At 59.7% G+C, this 23,653-nt stretch overlaps 2 protein-coding genes across 3 annotated transcripts in view; one reads left to right on the forward strand and one right to left on the reverse strand.

Annotated features, from left to right (window-relative positions):
- Farp2 (FERM, ARH/RhoGEF and pleckstrin domain protein 2) overlaps positions 1–13,915 on the forward strand; it is an 81,401-nt gene extending 67,486 nt beyond the window's left edge. Inside the window, exons 14-26 of the mRNA XM_015481688.2 lie at positions 556–645; positions 1,373–1,506; positions 1,891–1,972; positions 3,591–3,828; positions 5,860–5,990; positions 6,866–6,934; positions 7,594–7,683; positions 10,638–10,720; positions 11,377–11,495; positions 11,681–11,844; positions 12,598–12,705; positions 13,008–13,159; positions 13,327–13,915. Of these exons, the coding sequence (XP_015337174.2) occupies positions 556–645; positions 1,373–1,506; positions 1,891–1,972; positions 3,591–3,828; positions 5,860–5,990; positions 6,866–6,934; positions 7,594–7,683; positions 10,638–10,720; positions 11,377–11,495; positions 11,681–11,844; positions 12,598–12,705; positions 13,008–13,159; positions 13,327–13,447 (1,581 nt within the window). The 3' untranslated portion in view covers positions 13,448–13,915. The remainder of the gene's footprint in view (positions 1–555; positions 646–1,372; positions 1,507–1,890; positions 1,973–3,590; positions 3,829–5,859; positions 5,991–6,865; positions 6,935–7,593; positions 7,684–10,637; positions 10,721–11,376; positions 11,496–11,680; positions 11,845–12,597; positions 12,706–13,007; positions 13,160–13,326) is intronic.
- Positions 13,916–14,113: 198 nt separating this feature from the next.
- Stk25 (serine/threonine kinase 25) lies at positions 14,114–20,574 on the reverse strand. 2 transcript variants are annotated; one of them, XM_015481685.2, is made up of 10 exons: positions 20,314–20,574; positions 19,573–19,629; positions 18,995–19,103; positions 17,503–17,660; positions 17,231–17,416; positions 16,931–17,076; positions 16,527–16,641; positions 16,242–16,313; positions 15,073–15,209; positions 14,114–14,599 (listed from the first exon to the last, which is right to left on the reverse strand). In XM_015481685.2, exons 2-10 carry the CDS (start codon positions 19,606–19,608, stop codon positions 14,560–14,562), a joined length of 999 nt encoding a protein of 332 aa, XP_015337171.1. In that variant the 5' UTR covers positions 19,609–19,629; positions 20,314–20,574; the 3' UTR covers positions 14,114–14,559. The 2 variants fall into 2 exon arrangements, with proteins under 2 accessions (XP_015337171.1, XP_048664906.1); XM_048808949.1 differs by lacking the exon at positions 20,314–20,574 and adding an exon at positions 19,928–19,972.
- Between the last annotated feature and the right edge of the window lie 3,079 nt (positions 20,575–23,653).

Genomic DNA, 23,653 nt, shown 5'->3' on the forward strand with positions numbered 1-23,653 from the left:
CACTGTTCAGGGCCAGCAGAGGCTGTCAGGTTGGGGGGGGCCAGGATGGGACACGGCACCCCGAGGCCAGGTGTGCTGAGCAGGCCCGGGGCAGAGGCAGCATGCAGGAGGAGACGGCCGGGGGAGACCTGGAGCCCCTGGGCCACGTTCAGGCTGTAGAGCGTATTGCTGGGTTATTTCAGTGACTTTGTCTCTCACACCCTCATACACACTGCTCGACACACCCACAGCTGTGCCCACCAGCTGCACCACGGCTCCCGGCATGTCCACAGGAATGCCATCACAAACCGGAATGAGTCCCAGCTGTGAAGCTTACTGAGGCTTGAACAGCAATTCTTTTCTGCAAGAGACTAACACAAAATGAGAAACCATGTGAGGACATACCCCCCGGGCGGAATTGTGCCTGTGGTGCTTGGAAGGGATTCCCTGCGAGAATCACAGCCAAGACCCATGACGGGGCTGAGAGAAGAAAGCAGGTGTCACAACCCCGGCCCCGGAAGTCACAGGCTGGCCATCCCTCAGACACAGGCTCATGGCCGCCTCTGCTTCTTTCAGCTCATGCCAGAAGACGAGGCCTATTTCATAGCCAAGGAGATTCTTGCTACAGAACGGACGTATCTGAAGGACCTAGAAGTGCTCACTGTGGTATGCGCCTCCGTCCTTGTCACTGTGACTTTCTTAACCTCTTAAATCTAAACATACACAGAGGCTCCATCCTGAAAAACACCTCTTGACGACCATGTGATGTGCACATGTGCTTTACGACACACGTCACTGGGTGTGGTGGCCACTCCTGCATCCCAGTGACTCTGGAGGCTGAGGAGGGAGGATCACAACTTCAAGCCTAGTCTTGGCAACTTAATGTGACCCTGTCTCAAATTTTTTTTTTTTTTCTTTTTGGTATTAGGGATTGAACTCAGGGGCACTTAACCTCTGAGCTATGTCCCAGACCCTTTTATTTTTTGAGACAGGGCCTCCCTAAGTTGCTGAAGCTGGCCTTGAACTTGCACTCCTGCTGTCTCAGCCTCCCGAGTCTCTGGGATCACAAACCTGCGCCACCACACCCACTTCAAAAGCTGGGACAGTCTGGGAGTGTGCGTGGTGCTGGAGCACTGGCCACGCACGTGTGAGCTCTGGGCTCAGTCTGCAGTACTGAGGAAAGGTGGGAAGAGTCACAGCCAAGCCCTGGGCCAGAGTTTGGGGAAGGCATCCTTTGAAACGTTGGCCCAGAATTGCTTTGATACTCTGAAAGCTGGATGCTCGGTGGAGAGGGCTGGAGCTGAGCCCAGCCTGAGGGCAGTGGTGGAACGCCGTGTTGGGCGCCCATGGTGACGGGCCTCAGACCTGGCAGCAGCCCCGCCTCCTCCCACAGTGGTTCCGCAGTGCTGTGGCCAAGGAGGGTGCCATGCCCGCGGCCCTGATGACCCTGCTCTTCTCCAGCATCGACCCCGTCTACAAGTTCCACAGAGGCTTCCTGCGCGAGGTGGAGCACAGGCTGGCACTCTGGTAACAGTGCCTTGTGCCCGGCCCCCCATCTCCCGACTCCCGGGTCCTAGACCCTGGCACACCCTGGACCTTGGCCGTGGGCCCTGCAGGGGCAACGCCTACACCCTGAATTCTGCACCCCGTGGCCCATGCTCTGGTCACTACCACTGCCCTCAGACACTCCCCACTCAGGGACTTGTCCAAAGGGGCCGTCCCCCACTGAAGTGTGCGTGGACCCTGGGGGCGGGCAGTGTGCAGCCCTGCTCTCCTGCCACACTGTCCAGAGAACTCCAGGCAGGCGCCTCAGTGTCTGCCAGGCCCAGGCCCTTGGCCTCTCAGCCCCTGGCCATGCAGCCTGGCCTCCTCACAGGCCTCTGGCTGCTGACCCTCGCCTCTGCCCTCCAGGGAGGTTCCCCCCAGCACCCACACGCAAGGTGACCACCAGCGCATCGGAGACATCCTGCTGCCGGCCATGCGCCAGCTAAAGGTAGGCAGGCCTCCACGGAGACTCAGGCTGTCCCCCGGCACTGCGGTGCCAGCCCGGAGCCTCTCCCCGGAAGGCTGCCGGCCACGCCCTCACCGCAGGCCCAGGACAGGGTGCCAGGATGGGCCTCCCCAGGGGTCTCAGACACTGTCCCCTGGTGTGCTTCCTCTAAGTGGGGCATTCAATTAGAGCGCCCCTCAAGAGAGCCTTCTTCTGGGACAGGGTCCCCCGAGTGGCTTCTTCCACAGCAGGGTCCCCTTCAGGGACTCTCAGGACAGCATCCTCAGAAGGGTTCCCTCAAGCTCCGAAGTTCTGGGGCTACTGCCCCACCCCAGGGGAGTTCCTGGACCCGGGCCCCTCGGGGCACGAGCAGCTCTGACCCTCCCAAGGACAGGTCTCGTCTCAGGACACCCCCCTTCAGAGCAGCTCCCACACTGTGTTCCTTGAGAACAGCGTCCAAGCTCCGGGAATAGCCATGGCAGACCCTGGGCAGTCCAGGGTGCCCCCAACACAGGCGTCAGCTTGGGCTCCACCCAGGGCTGGGACGCTGAAACCCTGCGAGGCTGAAGGCTGCCAGGCTCCTGTCTCAGGTGTCCTCCTGAGAGCGAGTGAGCTCCATCAGGGGAGGGGCTCTCCGGCCCTGTCCCTCCAGCTGCCCACAGTCACTGGTGGCTGAGGAGGCAGCACCACAGTCGGGCTCCCCTGGGCTCTCTGCAGCTGGGGCTCTGGCCACACCCGCACCTGGAGAGCCAGCACTGGCTACCTGAAGCCCTCCAGCCTGCCCATGGCCCTCCTGCCGGACACCCTGGTGGGCCTCTGTGCCAGGGTAACAGGAAGTTCTGTCCCTCAGCACTTGCATTAACTGGAAATTGAACTATGCACACATCTTGTAACCCAGTTCATTAGACCACTCAGGTTGTCTTTATGTCCGTTGAAGCCCTCTAGAAGGAGGACTGGTCTAGTCTGACCTGTTGGTGTGTGTAGCAGTCACAACCTGTGTGCACTGGTGTGTTATTGAGACGCCAGGTATGGCTGGGCCCAGCGGTGGCATACGCCTATGATCCCAGCAACATGGAGGCTGAGGCAGGAGGATCACAAGTCTGGGCAACTTGGTGAGACTCTCGTCTCAGGAGGAGAAAAGCCTGGGGTGCAGCTCAGTGGGAGAGCCCCTGGGTTCAGTCCTTAGTGCTGGGAGAAAGGAAAAAGGTAAGGCGTGGAGGGACACAGTGACGCCCGTCTGGGACCAGCTGCTGGGAGGCCGAGGCGTGGCACAGTGCATCTGTGCAGGGCTGGGGAGCAGCTCAGTGGGAGAGCGCCCCGGTTCACTGTCTCCAGCAGCTGAGCGGCTCCTCAGCCCCACTCTGGGACCTCCTGGGTGGGGCACCAGGGCCTGGTGGAGCTTGAGTGGGGTTTCCTGATCCCTGCCAGCACTCACCTGCTGTGCCCTGCAAGGTAAGTGCAGCCCTGCCATCCTCCACTGGCCACGGGAAGCATGTGGGCAGTGGGCCTGGGCATGAAGCAGCAGTGGGCACACTGTGGAGCAGCAGGTCAGGGTGGAGCGTGAAGGCGTGCAAAGGCCCTGTGGCTCTCCCCTGCACACTGCCCTTCTGTGTCTCCACAGGAGCTCACCAGCTACTTCCAAAGGCACGACGAGGTCCTGACAGAACTGGACAAGGCCACCAAGCGCTGCAGGAAGCTGGAGCTGCTCTACAAAGAGTTCGAGCTCCAGAAGGTCTGCTACCTGCCTCTCAGCGCGTTCCTGCTGAAGCCCCTCCAGCGGCTGGTGCGCTACCGCCTGCTGCTGAGCCGCCTGTGCCAGCACCACCCACCCGGGCACCGGGATCATGCCGACTGCCGCGGTGAGTGGGGCGGGAGAGGCCCCTCTGCTGGTCCACCCAGGAGAGCCGCAGAGTGGTCAGTGGTCCTCTCTGCAGCTGGAAGGGGATGGGGGCAGGCCTCTACAGGCAGGTGGCCCTCCTCCTGCTCCACCAACCACAGGCCCTTCCCAGCCCAAGTGTCAACAGCGCAGAGCCACGGGGTGTGGGGCCACAAGGGGACAGCCTAACCCAGGGCCCCAGAGCCACCAAAGGTGCACAGCCACACACCCCGCAGAGTGGCCTGTCTCCTGTGGGTATTCCTGTCCTGGAAGCCTTGGCTCTGAAACTTGTAGCTTTGGGCCGGGTGACAGCCAGGTGGCGCACATGGACTCCTTTCACCAACACGCCCACGCGCGACTTCTGATCCAGCCTAGATACAGTGTAGGAAAGCGCCATTGTCGTGACAATGCAGATGGAAAAGGCGGGGCGCTTCCTTCTGGCCACATGGCTTCAGCAGGTGCCTCCCGATGAGCCAGGGGAACAGGCTGCAGGAGTGGGCAGTCCCCCATCTTGGCCTGCTGAAAGGAGAAATCAGATGTGTCTCCCTGCCGTGACCCCAGGTGCTGGCAGGGTGGTCCTCTGCAGGAGGCATGCCCCGAGGGGAGGCCCAGGCCAGGCTCTGGTCGCGCCCATCGGCCGTGTCTGGAGAGCAGGCCCAGGTGTGCCTGTGGACCAGCAGCCTTGCGGGGCCTTGCTGAGAACTTGTATTTGGAAGAGGGGCACCTTGGGGGCTGGAGAAGCGGCTTGTGGTTTCAGAGTGCGCAGTGTGTTGACCTGTCAGGGATACAGCGTGCTGGCCCTGTGGCTGCTGGGGAGGCACAGTGACCGGGTCTGAAGTGTGTGCCCGGCTTCCGGCAGCTTCCAGTGCCAGCCCAAGGGCAGCACAGAGCCCAAGCAGCAGTCCTAGCCCTCAGCCTTGTGTCCTCTAGATACAGCATCTGAGAGCAGGGCGGCCTCTGGGTCCTGTCCAAGGCAGGCTCATAGGCCTGGCCTGTGAGCTTCTGTGTCTGCCTCTGTCCACTGAGTGGCCCCATCACACTGTGGCCTCTGTCCACTAAGTGGCCCCATCACACCGTGCGCCTAGAATAGGTGCCCCAAGACATCATGGCAGTGCTGCCAGGGATGGGTGTGGGACCGGGAGTGCAGGGACCCTGTCTGACCTGCCACAGTCGTCCTGCATGGTCACCACATGATGCCCGGTGCCCCTGGCTGCCTCCCATGCAGCTGCTCAGCATGCTGTCAGACTGCGCATGTAGCCCGCCTTGTACCCGGAGGCTATAGAGCTAAAGAGGCCAGGGGGGAGCTGCGGCCCAAGCTGACTGGGAGGGGAGCTGGGAGCGTGGACAGTGCGGACGCCAGCTATGGGCCCCACACTTGAGGACCATGCTGGCACCCCTGCTGCTTGTCCCTGTCCTGACAGGAGACGGCCTCCCCAGTGCCTCCCTTTTAGCTGGCTCTCTCCTCTGGAAGTGTGGGCAGCCGTGCGGAGGAGCTGGGTGAGGCTGTGGACCTTGTCCTGCCACAGGTGGTGGGACCCTGAGGGCTGTGGCCAGGCAGGAAGAGGTTCCTGCAAAGGGGAGGGGTCCCTGTAAGGGACGGGTATCACCGTGCTCCTGGTAGCAGTAGCCAGAGAGCAGGACTAGGTCAGCGGCAGCTCTGGCCGGCACAGCTGAGTGGCTGCTCTTCTTGTGGTGTCTAGCCAGCGTCCATCTGACATGCTGCAGAGCCCTCGGCACCTCTCCCTGAGGAACGCTCCTAAAGCCTGTTCCTCCCCACTGAGCAGCGGTGGTGGCCGGCCCTGTCGGGGGAGCATGCTGAGGTTTCTGGGGTGTCTGCAGGAGTCTGTGCCTGCTGGGCAGGTGCCTGTGGCCGTGGGCAACAGTCCCTGAAGGGGGCTGAGGAGACGTGCCCCAGATTAAAACTGCCTTTTATATGCTTACTCCGCACAAGGGAGTCGTGGGGGGCTTCGTCCACACCACTCTGGGGCCTGCGCTTAGGACCCTCTCCTTGCAGACGCCTTGAAGGCCATTACAGAGGTGACCAGCACGCTCCAGCACAGCCTCACCCGCCTGGAGAACCTGCAGAAGCTGATGGAGCTGCAGCGGGAGCTGGTGGGCGTGGACAGTGTCGTCGCCCCCGGGAGGGTGAGTGGGAGCTGCCTGCTGTGTTCCACCCGAGTGTTTGTCCAGGGACCCAGCGGCCTCCCTCCAGCTGGGCAGGTCTGCGGTCTTCAGTGTGTTCACTAATTCAGCACTCACTCGGCACCCAGCAAGTGTGCGCAGCCCCGGGCAGTGGCTCACCCCGCTCTAGGAGCTGCCATGTGGAAGGGTTGACCACAGGCACCACGAGGGGGCCAAAGGGGAGGTGGGCAGGTCGGGGCCACACAGTGCGCCTGCTGCAACTTCCTAACAGCATGGCCCTAGGAGTCCGTCAGAGGGCACCATGGTCAGCTGTGCTCCTGGCACCTGGTAGCGGGCTACATGCGCAGTCTGACAGCATGCTGAGCAGCTGCATGGGAGGCAGCCAGGGGCACCGGGCATCATGTGGTGACCATGCAGGACGATTGTGGCAGGTCAGACAGGGTCCCTGCACTCCCGGTCCCACACCCATCCCTGGCAGCACTGCCATGATGTCTTGGCGCACCTATTCTAGGCGCACGGTGTGATGGGGCCACTTAGTGGCCCTTCCTGTAGGTTCCTGCCCTCTGCAGCGTGTCTGAGCCTCATTCCTTGCTGAGGCCCTATGTGCAGGCCTCCTCTGCAGGACATTGCTATGGACACCCATATGTGGGGGTGGGGGGGGCGGTCTACGTGTGGACGTGTCCTCGAGGCTCGACGCACACCTCCAAGTGCAGCTGCTGGCCACCTGACAGGGCTGTGTGGCGTTCGCGTGCCCGAACGGGCAGTGAATGCAGCAGCCCGACCTCTGGCACCGCTCTGTTGGGCTGCTGAAAGGTGGGGTGGCCCTGCCAGAGGGTCTCGCCCAGGGGGCTCAGCGCGTGCCGTGGGCTGTCTTTCAGGAGTTCATCCGGGAGGGCTGCCTGCACAAGCTCACCAAGAAGGGCCTGCAGCAGAGGATGTTCTTCCTGGTAGGTGCCCCGTGCCCATTGGAGCCGCATCCCCAGCCCGAGTCACACCTGGAGAGGAATGGGTGCTGCTCTGCAGGGAGGCTGCACTGTCAGCAGCCTGTGCACCTGGCCGTGCAGGGGTTTGGGGATGTCCCAAGGGGGGAGGAGGCCTCCAGGCCAGTCCCTTTCTGTTCTCGTTCCGGGCAATCAGAAGCCAAAAGGTGGGACAATCCAGGCCCCTGTGACTGTAGGGTGTCCTACAGTCTGGTGGCGAGCAGGAGGACTCAGTGCTGACCCAGAAGCACTGTCTTCGTGAGGCCTGAGGACCCGCCAGCTGTCCTTGTTCCCACCAGGTCTCCTTTGTTGTCCTGCTTCTGGATCCAGCTGGGGATGCCCACGTCACCATTGGGCGGGGAGCTGCCTGTCAGCACCTGCCAGAGCCCTTGCTCTCGGCCCTCAGGCAGCCTGCTCCTGTGCTGCTGGGTCAAATGAATGAAAAAACATGTTTGCCCTCCAAAATACCTCCTGCACTCAGCCTCTATGCTGGGGGCCAGGACAGGTTGCCCTGACTGATGATCACATGGTGGCCACCTAAAGTCCACTAGAGTCTGACCATGAAGACATTAAAACTTTGTCTCTTTTTTTTTAATCAGTCCTTGTCTAAGGCTTCCTGTCCTCAGTTCTCAGATGTGTTGCTGTACACAAGCAAGAGTGTAGCAGGGACCAGCCACTTCCGGATCCGGGGTCTCCTTCCACTCCGCGGCATGCTGGTGAGTGACACCAGGCTGGCCCAGGGCACAGGGATGTGCCCACACCCTGCCTGTCTCACGGGGCAGCAAACCCAGGGGCTGAGCCCTGCTGGGCTGCCCTTCTTGGTTCAAACCTTCGTGGCACCTGGGCTTCCGCAATGACCCGGGGTTCCGCCCTCCAGGTGGGTCTTTCAGCCCTTGGCAGGGCAGCCTGTCCTGGCTCCCAGCACAGAGCGGGCCTTGGTGGCCACTGCCTGTACACACACACACAGCGTGCACAGCCTTCCTCCAGAACTGGGAGCCGCCCAGCTGCCCTTAGCACCCTTCCAGCAGTCACAAGCTGTGTGTCCACACCCTGGCTGGACACCAGGCTATTGGTGCTTCCGTCCATGTCACCAGTGTGCTTCGCCCACCCCTAGCACACTCCTGGGCTGGGACAGCCACTGGCCATTGATGCTGCTGTACTGTCTGCCAAGAGGAAAAGGCCTCATTTCAACATGGTCAGCATCTGCCTGGTCCCGTGGGGTGGGGTTAGTGCTCTTGGTGGCTGACTCTCGAGAGCCTTGTTTGGCGCCGTCAGTCACAGGCTCTGGAGGCTCCCTTGCCTTGTGGGTCCCGTGTGCGCCTGCCTCCGTCTTGGGAGTGGGAAGGACCGGCAGCCAATGTCTGTGCTCTGCCAGGAGCACGTACCCAGCCCAGGACACTCCCTCAGTGACCTCTCACCTGCAGACCTGCTTCGCCACCCAGGTTCATCGCTCTGCCCCAAGGCAGCCCTGCAGTAGGTGTGTGATGCCTGCTGCCCACCAGGGGCCGCTCAGGGACTGGGTCCATTGGTTTAGAGTTGACTTTAAATCGGACTTTGACCCAGTCATGTGGGAGGCTGAGGCAGGAGGATCACTACTTCTAGGCCAGCCTCAGCAACTTAGTGAGACTTTGTCTCATAGAATAAAAAGGGCTGGGATGTGGCTCAGTGATAAAAGTGCCCCTGGGTTCAAGCCCTGGGACTTACACAAATGAAGCACTTTTATCATAGAAAAGATAACTGGCAAGGCAAGATAAAACCTCTCAACACTTGGCCCTCCAGGGGCCACACGTGTCCACGCTAGTCTCCACAAGGTGGCCCCTCCTGCAGGAGGCTTATGGCCCGAGTCACTGCCCAGTGGCAGCACAAGCCTCTCCCCACACTCTGTCCTCTCGCACACAGTGGGGTCGGTGCTGACTGGGAGCACACCAAGCGCACTTAGCTGGCCCCCCATCCCGGGCACCAGGCGGAGCTGGCTCTCCAGAATGGTGAACAGCACTGTGGGGGCTCTCCCACACCTTAGGGCATCCTCAAGGTCCCACAGTGGGGGGCACTCGGCAAGGTCTTGGTGCGTCTCTGCTTGTCACTGTAGGGCAGGGACCCTGGTGGCAGGGTCCACTAACATGGTCTGAACATGTGTCTGCTCACAGCCTTAGAAAGTGCAGTATCACTAGGCCCGATGGCCTCGCCTGGCACCCCAGCAACCCCTGAGGCTGAGCAGGAGCATGACGGTCCCAGGCTAGCCTCTGTGACTTAGCGAGGTCCTGTCTCAAAGCATGAGATGGAGTGAGGGAGGAGCTGGCCCAGTGGAAGAGTGCCCCCCCCCCCCAGTCAAACACCCAGCACCAGAGGAAAAAAGCAACAGGCACGGAGGTCCACCCCTTTGCTGCTGCCCTCTGGCAGGTTGAGCAGCCATGGGCAGTGCTGACCCACACCCCGCTGGCACTCTGCCCTGCAGCACAGCTTTGCTTTCTGTGAGCTCTCGGCTGCTGGGGCAGCCTGTGGCCGCCGCCTGGCCAGGCTTCAGGCTGCACGTGCTCTGCCGCTCAGCACTTGCTCTTAGCCGAGTCTGCAGTCTGGTTTTGCCTTACCCAGCTGACTCCATCCTGCTGGTGGCCTGTCCGTCCTAGAACAGCATCAGGCGCCTGGAGGGCAGCACAGGGCATGCCCAAAGAGTGAGGGGAGCTCCTGAAATGCCCACACCCAGAATGCCCCCTGCCATTGAGTAGGCTCCTGTCGGTGGCTGTTCTCCTCCTCCCACTGACACAGCTGGAGTCCACTGGACAGGCGGCAGACTGGCCCTCCCACCTCCCTCTCCTGTGTCACACGGGAACTTGCTCTCGTGCCCTGGCTCCTTCTGGCAAGCTGTCCTGTTCTCTGCCCTGTCCCCCCACCCACCTTGTCCCCATCAATGCTGTCCCCTAGCATCTCTCCGACCCCATCCCTGCCATGCCATCCCTTAGTTGTTCCCCCGCCACATCCCCATCCAGGCTGTGGCCCGTGCTGTCAGTGGTCACCATCCTGCCAGCCACCGTGTGCCCCTGCTCCATGATGGCCCCTGGCTTGAGAAAGTCACTGTTAGTCATGTTGGTGACTTGCCTGTCCGGAGATCCCAGCAGGAGTGACAACAGTGCTGGTGTGGCCTGGGTGTGCTCCTCAGCCTGGGAGACTGCTCTTACTCTGCCTTCTGACGGGATGGACGCTGTCCCCAGCCCCTGGTGTAGACCGTCAGCACCCCTGGATGACCTTGCCTTCCTGGGAGGGTGGCTGTGTCTGCTCTCAGGCTTCTCCTGGTGATGTCCATTTTGGAATCATGTCCTGGGGTCACTTGCCCTGAAGCTGCAGCAGGCTTCTCCTTGCATCTGACCTTGTGAGGTCTGTGAGGTCTGTGAGCCGCAGCATCTTCCTGACAGTGAAAAAGCTCAACGCTTCTCCTTTGCTTGATTTTCAGCTGATAGTGCTGGACCCACCGGTAAGTACTTGAGTGCCCTCTGGTCCAGAGTTTGTCCTCCTGGGTGACAGCTGCATAGGGTGGGGACACCAGCTGCCACCTGTCACGTCCCTTGTAGTCACGCAGACTTGGACAGCAGGGGCTCCCTGGCTGGTGCCATCCTCAGGTCTGGGCTTCACCGGCCGTCCTGGTGGTGCCACCCCAGCCTCCTCTCACCCACAGGTGGAGGAGAGCGAGAGCGAATGGGCTGCTCCTTACTGCTTCACCATTTATGCAGCACAGAAGACAGTTGTGGTGGCAGCCAGGTAAGGGCCTCCTGTGTCCCCTCTGTGCATCGAGTTTCCCTGCTAAGGCCCCTCTGAGTGGGGAGGGTGACCTGTCTCCTCTCACATGGAGACCAGCTCTGCTTCCAAGTTCTACAGCCAGAGAAGCGTCCTCTCCCAGGGTGCCGGGGGCCTCCAGGAACCTTCTGCAGGCTAGCCACGGTGCTGCCCCCGAGTCCCTGCACCCTGGGTGTTGCAATGCTCAGCAAGGGGGGGGGGCCTCTGAGGGGGACAGGCCAGCCAGCAGGTCTCCATGGCACGAGTGTTCTGGGACCTCCAGCCAAGGGGAAGTGCCAATGGCTGGGGGTGGAAGACCTGGCAGCGTGCCTGTGCCAGGCACTCTGGCACCTTTCCCTGGTCATGGGGCTCTCAGGAGCAGCCCCTCCTGCTCAGCACCCAGGCATCTGTCCTGGGCACATCCCCCATAGGAAGTGACAGCTGAATCAGTGTCAGAACATTGTTCCTGGAACCAGCCCGGTTCAGATCCTCTAGGGCTTGCCCTCCCTCCTCCTCCTCCCTTGTGCTCCGGGGGATTAATTCTGACAGTGCTCTGGGCTCACAGGCCTGGGACAGGTGCTCCCACCTGCCCTGGCCTCCTGAGCCAGGAGGAATGAGCAGAGCCCACTCCCGCCCTGCAGCACGCGTCAGGAAAGGGAGAAGTGGATGCTGGACCTGAATGCTGCCGTTCAAGCAGCCAGGAGCAGCAGCACCCCGTCCCCGGAGCTGCCAGGGGGCATCTTGTGCACGCAAGCCCCCAGTGAGTCATGGCTGAGGACCCTGCCCCCGGGAGCTTTTTGGAAATGGCTTTCCTTGGTCACCATCAACCTGCCGGCCTCCTGCAAGCTCCCTTCCACCAGGCAGACCCCACCCACCCAGCTCCAACAGCCCATTCCCGAAGCTGCCCTGGGGAGGGAGGCACCCAACACTGCTGACTCCCCTCAGGGTCCTCTGATGAGATCTCACTGGAGCAGGAGTCTGAAGAAGATGCCCGGGGGACCCGAGGCTCCCTGGAGGGGCAGGTCCAGCACCGGGCCAACACCATGATGCACGTGTGCTGGTATCGGAACACGAGTGTGTCCAGGGCTGACCACAGTGCCGCTGTCGAGGTATGGCTGTTGTAAGACCTCCCCGAGTGCAGGGTTTGGCCACGAAGGGCGGGCCCTCAGGAAGGTCCCAGGTGACCAGGTTTGGCCACAGCCAGCTGCTTCCTGCTTCCTCCTTGGCAGGTCAGCTGGGAAACCTCTCATCCAGTCGAACCCCTCTACTTGTGTCCTGGGGGTGACCCCGGAAGAGCCTCAGGGCAGCAGCCTTGGTGCACTCATGGAGGAAAGCCCTTACTGCCCCAGGACAGTGCCCTCTGGCCCACCCTTCCCCAGGCTGATCGCTGTCCACCTCCTCCTTTCTGTTGGGCTGGGGCCCAGGGACTCCCCCAGGTCACCTGGGTTGTGCCAGAACATGGCAGGTTCTGAGGCCTGGCCCTTTATTGTCAGTAATATCAGAGCAGGGTCCTAGCAGGACCTTCCTCCTCCCCCTGAACTGGTAAGCTCCCTGCTGATCTCCAGAAGTTGTCTGTGGAACACAGGCCCCAGAGCCACCTGGGGCAGGAGGGGCAGGGCCTGGTCCTGACCTGGGGGTGGGTGCCTCCTCCAGCACTCAGAAGCACCTTCCAGACACAGCACACCCCAACCCCGCTGTGTCCTCTCCGTGCTGTTGGGTAAATCTATGGACGGCCTGAATGCTGGGGTCACTGTCCCCAGGCTGTGTGTCCTGCTAGTGTCCCTGTAGGAGCCTGGACGTGGCGGGGAGGCAGGTGGGAGGGGCTGCTGGCTGACGTGCCCCTCTGCCCTTTTTGCTGTCAGAACCAACTTTCAGGGTATCTGCTGAGAAAGTTCAAAAACGGTGATGGCTGGCAGAAGCTCTGGGTGGTCTTCACCAACTTCTGTTTGTTCTTCTATAAGACTCATCAGGTACGTGTGCTCAACAGAGCCAGGGCCCAGGTGGCGCTCGGGTGTTCACCTGGCCTGCCTGGGCTCTTCAGCGTCATCTGCAGAAGAGGGTCTGAAGTATAGTCCTTCAGTCCCCACAATGCAGGAAGCTGAGGCCGGGGGGGGGGGATTGCAAGTGCCATGCCAGCCTCAGCAACGTGCCTGGACTGGTCTCCAAGTAGAGATCACAGCCCAATGGCAAAAGCACCCCTGGGTTCTCTGGGGGAGGGAGCAGGGATGGCTAGTACACACAAGCCGTCTCCAGAACCCTGTGCGTCTCCCAGGACGACCACCCCCTGGCCAGCCTCCCTCTGCTGGGCTATAGTGTGAGTGTCGCCACGGAGGTTGATGGCATCCACAAAGACTACGTTTTCAAGCTGCAGTTCAAGTCCCACGTCTACTTCTTCCAGGCTGAGAGCAAGTATACGTTTGAGAGGTGATTTCACAGTGGGAGCATCACCATCTCCTTGTGCCCTGCTGAGGAGGGCTGGCAGGATTCCTAGCTGGCCCTGCTGTCCACTCACTCACTCACTCCATGTTGGGGGCCGGTGGGAAGGGTGTGTGAGCACCAGCCCACAGGTCTGACAGCAGGACCCTCTGCAGGTGGATGGAGGTGATCCAGAGGGCCGGCACCTCACCTGGGCGGCCTCCAAGATTCCCGCAGGACTGTCCATATGCTGCTGCCTCAGGGTCTGAAGGGGCAGTCAGGGAGGGGGAAGAGTGAACGCATCTGGCCCGGACCCAGGACCTGCTGTGGAAGGCTGCGGACAGCAGACCCAGCTGGGGCCCCAGAGCTTCCTGCCAGACAGGAGGCGGCACCAACAGCACTGGAGGCCTCAGTGACCCCCTGGCTTTTCCCCTCACAATGCAGTGCAGGCCAGTGGATGGCTGGGAAACAGATGTCTCCATCTCATAGCTTCTCAAAAGGGACACAGAACCCTGCTTGGAGTGTGGGGCAGGGCCCCATCTGAGGGCAGGCCTTGAACCACCAGCAGACAGCCCCACACATGCCTGCAGGCCCTGCAGAGGCCCCAGGCTGGCCCAGGGGTCCCTGCAAGGCTAGTCTAGCAGAGCTGACCAGTCTCTACTCCATGGGCCTCTGGAACAGCAGAGCTGAGCCCCTGGCCAGGGAGGAGTCACATGCCACCTGTTAACTTCTGTGACTGAAGATAAACAGCATCTTCTCACCCGCCTATGCCCTCTGCCTTTCTCTGTTCTCCAGAGGGCCGTGCGGAACTCTGACTCCAGGGAGGGAGAAGGGAGGCCAGCACCGGGGTGGGCCTGGGGAGACAGGCGGAGGAGCCTGGCCCGGCCAGCCCGCGGCACGACTGCAGGCCAGGTCTTTATTAACAGAGAGCGGCAGGGCCTTCAACACGTACCCCCACAGCAGTGAAGGGAACAAGAAACTTGGTTTTCTTAAAAAACAACACATCTGATGACACAAATACTCATGAGGAGACAGCACCTGCCTGGCACCACAGGCAGGTCTAGGGCCAGATGGTCACCATGACTCCAAGGACGGTGTGTCCCAGGCTGGGTGTCCTGACACTTCCTGCCCACCTAGGGCTGAATGTGGAGGGCTGGGCCAGCTCAGGGAAACCTGAGATGGCCAAGACAGCCCCACTGGCTGCCTGGTCTCCACGGGCTCCCTGCTGCTGGGTGTAGCTTCAGCCAGGCCAGGGGGGGGGGGGGGGGGACGACCAGGTGGTGAGGCCTGCAGGCTGGCATGCCCTGACAGTCACAGCACAGCACGAGGGGGCTTCCAGCTCAGCACGGACCTTCTGCAGCTCAGAACAGAGAGGCGGCACGGGCTCTCCATGAAGAGTGACACGGTGCTCAGCGGGTGGACGTCAGGTGGTTCCTGCTGTGTGAGAACCTGCGGAGGAAGGGCCATCACATTACTGCCTGGCCACTTAGACATGCTCCGGGGCCAGGCCCTGGGGCTTTCAGTGCAGTCTGCAGCAGTGCCTCAGGTCTTGGGAGCGGCATGGGCTGGCACAGACCCAGCCCCCAAGAGTGCAGGGGTGGGCATCTCCAGGAGGGAGGGGCAGGGAACAGCTGCCTACAGCGCAACAGTGAGAACCTGGAACCCAGCCCAGCAGCTGCTGGGAGGGCCCGGCATGTCCCAAGGCACACCACAGATATGCCTCAGCAGCAGGCCCCACAGGAAGTCACGGGGGAGGTCAGAGGTCAGCCGCATAACGCCATGCCACCGGGCCAGGGACTTTGTCCCAGACATCAGACCAGGAGGCTAAGGGTTGAACTTTGGGTGCCAGGCAGCTGCCTGGCCTCTCCAGACCCATGAGCACAAACTAGAAAGGACAAAGGCCACCCCCCTGGGCAGCTCACCTCTGCACTCGCTCCACCAGGTGCACCACCAGCTTGTCGGAGATGCCAGGGCAGGACTCCTCAGCCAGACTAAAGGCGTTCTCCAGCTCCTCCAGGGCACCCACGCTCCCGCCACTCTGCTTGTGCTTCTCTTTGAGCTGCAGAGAAACCTGGTCTGACTGGGGGCCTCGCCTGGAACCTGCACTGAGTCCCCAGCAAGCTAGGGGTGGCAGTGTGGCCTTCCCCGCTGAGGGACTCCAGTTGCCCTTCCACAAGGCCCACCCTCCCGCTGTGCTCCAGGGAGTCTTGGGCCTTGGTTCTCAGGAGGGAATATGTGGCTCCCTCCCAGCTGCGGTCACAAACGCAGTCATGCATGTGGGTCCAGTCTGATGGGAAAACACGCTGCCCAGCCACCATGGGAACAGCAAGGCCAGACCCAGGCAGTGTGCAGGTCTGCGACACACCCCCACCTGACCCTGGGGCCACAGCAGCAGTTATCATGGGACCTCCAATCCCAAGGGGCCTCCTTACCCAGGTCACCTTGCCGTGGGACTGTGGGCTGGACCAGTTCCCCAGGACACACGCAAGAGACTGCACCTATGTGACTCAAGTCACTGCCCCGGCTGTTCCTGTATTCTCACCAGTGTCCCATCCTCCCTACCTGGACTCCACCTGTTGCTGTCACCCCAGGGGTGGTAACTGGCGCTCTTGGGAAGGCAGGTCTGAGCCCACCTGAGTCCCAAGTCCAGATTTGGGGGTGGGAGTCCTGGCTACATTCCATTTCTGGAGATGGCTCTCACCTGCCACCAGCAGGTGACACGTGTAAAGACACACCAGAAGTCACATGGCTCTCAGGTGGCCCTGACCTTGAACTACCCCAATCCTTCCCTATCTCCTGTGTGTCACAAAGTCATAGGATGTGCATCCTGTTCAAAGCCACCTGGGATGCCAGAGGGCCTCAGCAGGTCTGGGGACACAAAGGGTCTTTCCAGGGCATTGTCAGCGGTCTGTGGTCCTTCCACTATGAATCCCGACCCATAAGCCTAACCACCATCAGCTGCCAGAGACCTGGAGACCAACAGGAGGAAACCCCAGCTCTAGCCGGTCAGGGCCCCACTCAAAGGTGCTCAGGACAGGTGTCTGGAAACAAAACCGTGGCCCTGGGGGACCCAGCCCAGCCCTACCCTCACCTCTCCAAATACAGGCCGGACCAGCGTGGACAGGCTCTGGGACCTTGGCTGTCTCTTGACAGGCTCTGCAGGCTGAGGGCAGAGACATAGGGTGGGGTCAGGCAACGCTCCAGTCCAACCCACGGTGGCCTCCTCAAGCAGCTCACTTGGGCCCCGTGGAGGCTTACCTCCCTGGAGCCCCACTCCAAGCCCACCCTGTACCCCTACCACATGTGGCTCTGACACAGCTGGATGGGGTGGGGTGGAGGGGTGGGCCACAGCCCCCAGGGCCAGGCCAGGACAGACCTTCTGGGAGCCGTGCAGGGCGGTCCCCTTGTGCAGCTTGCCATGTGGGCTCGGCCTGATGGTTGGGGGGAACGTCCAGATGGGGCCCTGCTCCCCGTCCTCAGCCTCGCCATCACTAGAAAGAGGGACGAGTCAGGAATGACCCAGGTGCAGGGAGGGACCTCCAAGGTCTCAAGTGCCTCTCATGTTTTCTGAGGCAGCCCAGAAGCAAGTCGACGTGGGTAGCTCTGCCCAAGCCACCCCAGGCAGGTGACCCAACAGGCCATTTCCTTTAGCCCAACACCAGACCCAGCCCCAGCAAGCCGCCCAGGTCTTGCTTCTCGAGTGGAAACCCCCTTCCCTCCAAAGCACCCAAGGCTATGGGGCATGAAGGCAGCGGACAGCTCTGGGGAGTGGGGCCCCACATGTCAGAGTCCTCGGAGCTTGACTCTTCGCCATGCCCCTCCGACTTCCAGCGCTTGTATCGGTCAATGAGCTCAGTGAGGAAGGAGGTCTTCTTGGTGTAGCGAGTGATGAACTTGTGCTTCAGCAGCTCCTTGGCTGTGGGCCGCTGGGGGAGGGAGGGCAGTCAGTAGGCGCCATTAAACTCCTCTCAGAGGAGGCAGGGGGTGGGCTGTTCCACTGCCCCTGCCCACCTCGAGCCCACATCCTCCCTCCACAAGTGCCCCAGAGCTGTGAGGGCCGGGCGGGGGGTCAGGCCTTACAAAACGGGGGTCCTTATTGAGACAGGCCTCCACGAACTCCTTGAAGGGCTTGCTGTGGTGGCCCTCCAGTGTGGGCGGGCTGTTCTTAGGGATCAGGAACAGGACGCGCATGGGGTGGAGGTCAGAGTTGGGTGGTTCCCCCTTGGCCAGCTCGATGGCCGTGATGCCCAGGGACCAGATGTCAGCCTAGACAGGGCAGCACACGGGACAGTGGCAGCATGAGGCACCCGTGGGGCTGCAGTGCCCCCCCACCTCCCTACCTACTGCGCCACCTTGAAGTCGTAGGCTGACTGTCTGATGACCTCAGGTGCCATCCAGAAGGGAGTGCCCACGAACGTGTTCCTCTTGATCTGTGTGTCTGTGAGCTGCCCTGCCACCCCGAAGTCCGCCAGCTTCACGTCACCTTGCTCCGACAGCAGCACATTGGCAGCTGCTCAACACAGGGTAGTGGGCATCACCCTGGGCTCCACAAGGGCCCAGGAAGCCCTGTGCACAGCCACCTAACAGGTGCCAGGGGACCTGGCCCTGGGGACCCGAGTCTTCCCTGCCACTCTCAAACCAGGCCACCTTGAGCCCTGGAGCACTGAAGCAGGAGCCCACAAGCCAGGAGTCCACCCTGAGCTCCATCCCTCAGGTGTCTGGCTCTTGTTCAATGAGAGGCTTATGTCAAGCCTGTTTTTCAACATAAAGGTGGTCACTCCCTGCGGTCAACCTGTAGAAATGTTCCAAATATTCTGGCCAACTCCTTTTTCCCGGGTGATGGGGACAGGAAAGAGAGATTGATAGCCATGGTACATCCCAACACCTGTTTAGCATGGTTGGATCAATGCCCCCACTCAGAAGCTATAAAATCCCCTAGACTGTAGGTTTAAGTGGCAGCCCTCGCACGTCCCCGCTTGCCCTGTGGGAGTTCTGCCTCTTTTTCTTCTCACTTGAATAAACTCTACTCTTTTACGCTTACTTTTCCTCATCTGTGGATTTAATTCTTCTAAGCTGCAAGACAAGAACCCCAAAAGAAATTGGCTTGGCGGTGAGCTGCAAGGGTCCGCTGCTGGACCCTTGGGTATGGCCCACCATTAAAAGCTACAGGCGCCACTCCACAGTAGTGGAGAAGAATCTGGTTTTGCCAGCAGGCATCCCCTGCTGCAATTAGCTGCTGAGACTTAAGCAGGGAGTCCTTGGCTGCAGAGGCCTGCAGCTCACCCACCAACAGAAGCAGAGAATCTAGTCTCAAAAATCTGGTTTTACTATGTCGAATTCCAAAAACAAAGCAACTCCCCCGTGGGCTCCTGTGAGTGACCCCAACCCAAAGAACAGCTGACATGGGACAAGCAGGAGGCCCCTCACTCTGCTAGCATATCCACCATATAAAGAAAGTCTCGGTACCCTCAGCATGCACCTCCCTACAGAACCAGCTCAACTGGGCTTAGCAAGAAGGGTCACGCAAACATACCCCAGACCACAGGACAAAGATAAACACTCAGTTTACACCAGCCTGCCCTACACTTGGTGCACAGCTGGTCCCTTTCACACGTGAGGATGTGTGACGAAAAAAGGGCTCTGTTGTGGTGAATGCAGCTCAGTGGTGGAGTGCCTGTCCAGCATGGACAAGGCCATGGGTTCCATCCCCAACACTAGCATCCTCTGAAAGCTGAGCAAGATTGGACTGCTCAGACTCTGGGTGGCCACATGCCCCACACACCCAACTTCTCCACGGTCAGGATAGCCCAGGGCAGAAGGGGAACCACGCCCACCCTGCAGGACCTTTAATGTCTCGATGGATTTTGCGCTCTGAGTGCAGATAATCCAGGCCCTTCAGAATCTCCCTCAGGATGGTGGCGATGTAGGTCTCCTCTAGTGGGCCTGGCTTCAGCTGGAAGAAGACAGCAAGGCAGGACCTCAGCCCCACCCGCACCCAGACCCATCCCCCTAGAGGAATAGGGGTAGCCCTGCAGAAGGCTGGGAGTTTGTGTTCTTTAAGTACTTTTGGAAACAAGTATCAGATGCTGGTCAGGCAAGTGAGGGAAAGGAGGAGCAGAATCTTTCCTTTTAAAGAAGGTAAAACTACATTTGCCTTTTCTGGAAACATGAGAGCCTGGTCCCTCCTCACCCTGCAGCCTGTTTGCCTGAGGACACTAACCCTGATTACTCCACAGGTCAGCTAAGACCCAGAACCCCTTTTAGCACCAAACTAAGCAAGACTGTGAGTAGTGGTTCATTTTTGGTTAACATTCCTAACATCTAATGGATTAAGACACCAAAGAGGAGGCCCCCAGAAGCCCCCGATTCAAGGTCTGCAGGTCAGTGGGTCCCAGGACATTGCCTTGTGCAGCTGCACTCACCAGATCCAGTGCAGAGCCCCCGCCCAGGTACTCCATGATGATCCACAGCTTGGTGCCCTAGGCAGAGAGAACCTGTTTAAGTGCCTGGCAGTAAGTGGAAGGGCGTGCCTAAGTGCGGGGTCCATAGGCCAGTATCACCCCTAACCAGGAGTCAGCTAGGGCTTGGGTCACAAAGGGCTGTACCAGACCAGTCCCTGGCAGGAATGCCAAACCAGAAGGGTTCTAGTGGCCTTGCCAGACCCCCCCCCCCCTGATGACACCCCTGGTTCAGGCACATGTAGACAGACCAGAGCTCAGAGCAGTGTCACCCACTTCACCAACAGCCCAGGCATGCCAGGTAGCCACATTCTCAGACCTGGTCCTCAGCAGGCCCAACAGTGACTGCTGCCGGCAGAGGCACATCCAGGCTGGGCTCGGAGTTTTGCCTGCAGGGGTCCCACAGAGGGCTCTTAGCAGGGCCCACAGCATGCAGCTGGGTCACTATGGCCACTGCAGAGCAGCTGACCCTGTGGACTCTACTCCTCTCTTGCAAGCCCCAAGATGACATTTTCTGGAGGGCCTGGTCTGCTGAACTTTCAGGCCTCCCTGCACTTCTGGAGGGGGACCCTGGCACTCAGCAGCACCTGCTCCACTCTTCCCCACCACCCCACCCACCCACAAGACATCAGGCACATCCTTCTGTACCTCAGGAGACAATGAGAGGCACAGAGCATGTAAGCCCCTCCCTATCCCCACAGGTACCTTCAGGTAGGAGCCAAAGTAGCGGGTGATGTAGGGACTGTCACACTGGCTGAGCACTGTGATCTCCTGCTGGATGTCCTCAATTTCATCCTCAGCCTCCTCCAGGTCGATGATCTTGATGGCCACCACCTCCTTAGTATGGTTGTCGATGCCTTTGTACACCTCCCCAAATGAGCCCTTGCCAATGCGGTCAAGCTTGGTGAAGAGCTCCTCAGGGTCCACACGAGAGTGCTGCAGAGGCCCACAGGGACAGAGGGTGTACAGCAGGTCAGAGACCACCCTGCTGGGTGGGGGCATCATCCCCAGCAAGGAACCCAGGGGAGCTCACCTCTATTCTTCTCTGGCTTCTTCTTTTATCCCTTGTTCAGAAAATCTAAGCTTAATTTAACTCTGTTCTCCAAGGAGAAAGGATGGGTCTTAGACAAGGTAGGGTCTGTAAGTTGCAACAATGTAGCACACCAAAGACAAGTGTCAATAACAAGATCAGGTGGGGCCTGGTTCAGAACTCTCACTGGTTTTGCTACAAACCTGAAACTTCTCTAGAAAATATAAACTCCCATAAAAATAAAAAATCCAGCACAGGTCAGGTGTGGTGGCACACACCTGTAATCCCAGCTCAAAAGCAAGGCGCTAAGCAACTCAGTGAGACACTGTCTTTAAATTAAATACAAAATAGGGCTGGGGGTGTGGCTTAGTAGTGCTCCTGAGCTCAATTTCTGGTAACGTCCCCACCCACCCCCCAAAAAAAAAAATTAAAAATCTAGCATGGGCTAAACACATCCTCGGCACTCCTGAAAGCCTTATCCCTTAAAAGGGCATCCCCATCCTGAAGCATTGAGCTGACGCCAATGCTTTCTTGGGTGCTTGATTCTAGACATCCAACCAACACAGTCCTCAGATGGGAACAGAGCCTAGGAGTTGCTAAGGCAACAGTGCAGAAGGTGCTCTGTGCACAGCCCAGCACACTCCAAGTGTCAGCACCAGTGCTAACCTCTCAGTCCTAACAAAAGGGCCTGTCCTGGAGGGGTGTGCTCACCGGGCTTCTGAGAAAGAAACCCCATCCTCCAAGAGCAGACACCTGTGCACCACAGCTGCCTTGGTGCTGGGCAGATTGAATCCAGTCTAAGACTACTGTTTCAATCTAAAATTGTCAACTAGTTGCCTTCCCAGGGTGTGTAACCAAGAAGGAGGGAGGGCGGGCACAGCGCGGAGAAGCACCCGGAGAAGCACAGAAGCTGCAACTCTGTAACCCCTTTCTAAGCACCAGGCTCCACAGATGACAGGAACTTTGCAGAGTGTGCCCAGTGGAAAGGGAAAGAAGGGAGAGAGAGGAACCCTGGGACAAAACCAGCAGCTCAGCATGGCAGCCACCTAATCCCTTCCAAGCAGGCTGGCTGTGCTGTCCATAGTTCTCTGGCTTGAGTAGTTAAGAGGCAACCAGTCCAGCTAGTGATCTTCCTCACTGCCCAGTCCTAAAGCCAGTGCACACCACGAAGTCCTAAAAGTCCCAACTGAGGTATCTTAGGCAGAGAAAGCTGAGTGCTCCCTGGGGTCCCACTAGCTGTGCTGGCCTGGGCAGGCAGCATTTGCCCCACATCTCCACTCCTATTGACATGTTTGGAAAAGGAGCCATAAAAGTCCATGAGATCATGGCTGATTGTTAGGCTATTCTCAGCCTAGGGGTGGGCAACACAGATCAAATTAGACCCAGGCTCTATCTGAAAGGAAAGACCCCCAGAGGTATGCGCTCTCAGCACCAACTCAACCGCCCACCTGGTGCTGATGGGTAGGTGGCTCTGTTCTGGTGGGGACCACCCTGTTCCTTGCTCAGTCCTGAATACCAGTGCCAAGACCAGGTCTAAGCAGCAGCTCTGCTTCTCCTCCACCAGGCCCAAGGTCACCTTCTCAGCCCCCACCATGGGCCCCCAATGATTCCCTGGCACTCTATGATGATGCCTTACCAATCCTTCTGCTTCAATCACAAACCCACCCTGGCAAAATCCCAAGACACTATGAGGGAGCTGAAGCTATCCTGGAGACTTCAGACTTGCCTGGCGCACATCCCCCGTCACTCTGAAGACAGTCCACTGCCTTCTAAAATGGCCTGAGAAGAAAACCTGGAAAAGGTGGGGCCAGGGCCCAGCCACAGCACCCAGCACCATCACCTCCAACTCTCAGGGCCTTCCCTCTCCTCAGAGTGTCTTACTGCTCTGCTCCTGCCCCCTCTGAGGGCCCAGAGTCATGTCTGTCCAAGGGCACCCCCAGGCCAGGCACTCAGAAATCTACTGCCTCAGAGCAGAAGAAAGTACAGATGCCAAAGCAGAGTTCTGGATTCAGCAGGGAAGGTGGCAGCCTGAAGCCCCACATGCCATGCTTTCTGGGTGCTCAATGCCGCGGGTCAGTCAGTCTTAGCAGAAGACCCTATAATTATACGCTGACCCTATAATTTCATTATCAGAACAGCCCTGTTTCCAAGGCCTCCTGGTGAAAGAAAGCTAAGCAGCTCACAACTCAGGGGTATATGATTCCTCATCAGGATGGTGGATATGATGGACTGCTCAGACCACTCAACTAGCTCTGGCAATAGAGACCCCAGTTCTCCATATCAGCCCTGGGGTGGCCAGGTCTGGGGGGCTCTGCCTCTGTGCCAACTTGTCTTGTTAGTCATGAGGAGCAACCCATGTACACGGCGAGAGACACCCCTGCCACCACCCAAAAGGGAGGGCTTGGTGCTTACCACCTGGCAGGAACTGGCCAAGTGGAGGGAGTTAAGTACAGTACAAGTGAAGGCTGTGGGGGCACTGTGCGCTGTTATCCCAGCAAGAGGCTGCTCCACAGGCCAAGTGCCAGCATAGCACCCACAAGGTCTCTTGCCACTGTCACAAGTATCTCACACCCGAGCGCAGCAACTGGCCCCGGACAGAGGCGCTCCCTGCCTCTGCGGTCCCTCCACAAGGCAGCGCAGAGTCCCACTGTGTCATTCTGTGACCCATAGAAGCTGACCCTGCAGCTCTTAAAAATAGGCTGAAGATGGGTTTTTCTCCCAGGATCTCAAACATGTAACTACCGGACACGAAATGGCAAAACGGAATGAAAATCGTTGGCTGAATTCCGCCCAGGTCAGCAAGCCCCCTCGCCGTCTGACCACACCTGGCCCAGGAACCCTGGCCGCGGGTGGCGTTCGGGCTTCCAGGCGGTTCCCGGTTTCCTCCAAGGAGCGGGGACCCAGTTCCTGGCCCAGGTGGCGGACGCGCTTCCTGTGCCTCGCACGCCCAGCGCTCAAGGACGCGGCCCGCGGCGGAGGGCCCAGGGCAGTGTCCGCGGCAGGCGAGCCCGCACC

Source organism: Marmota marmota, unplaced genomic scaffold (genome assembly GCF_001458135.2).
Source record: "Marmota marmota marmota unplaced genomic scaffold, marMar, whole genome shotgun sequence".
In the NCBI taxonomy this organism is placed as follows: Eukaryota; Metazoa; Chordata; class Mammalia; order Rodentia; family Sciuridae; genus Marmota; species Marmota marmota.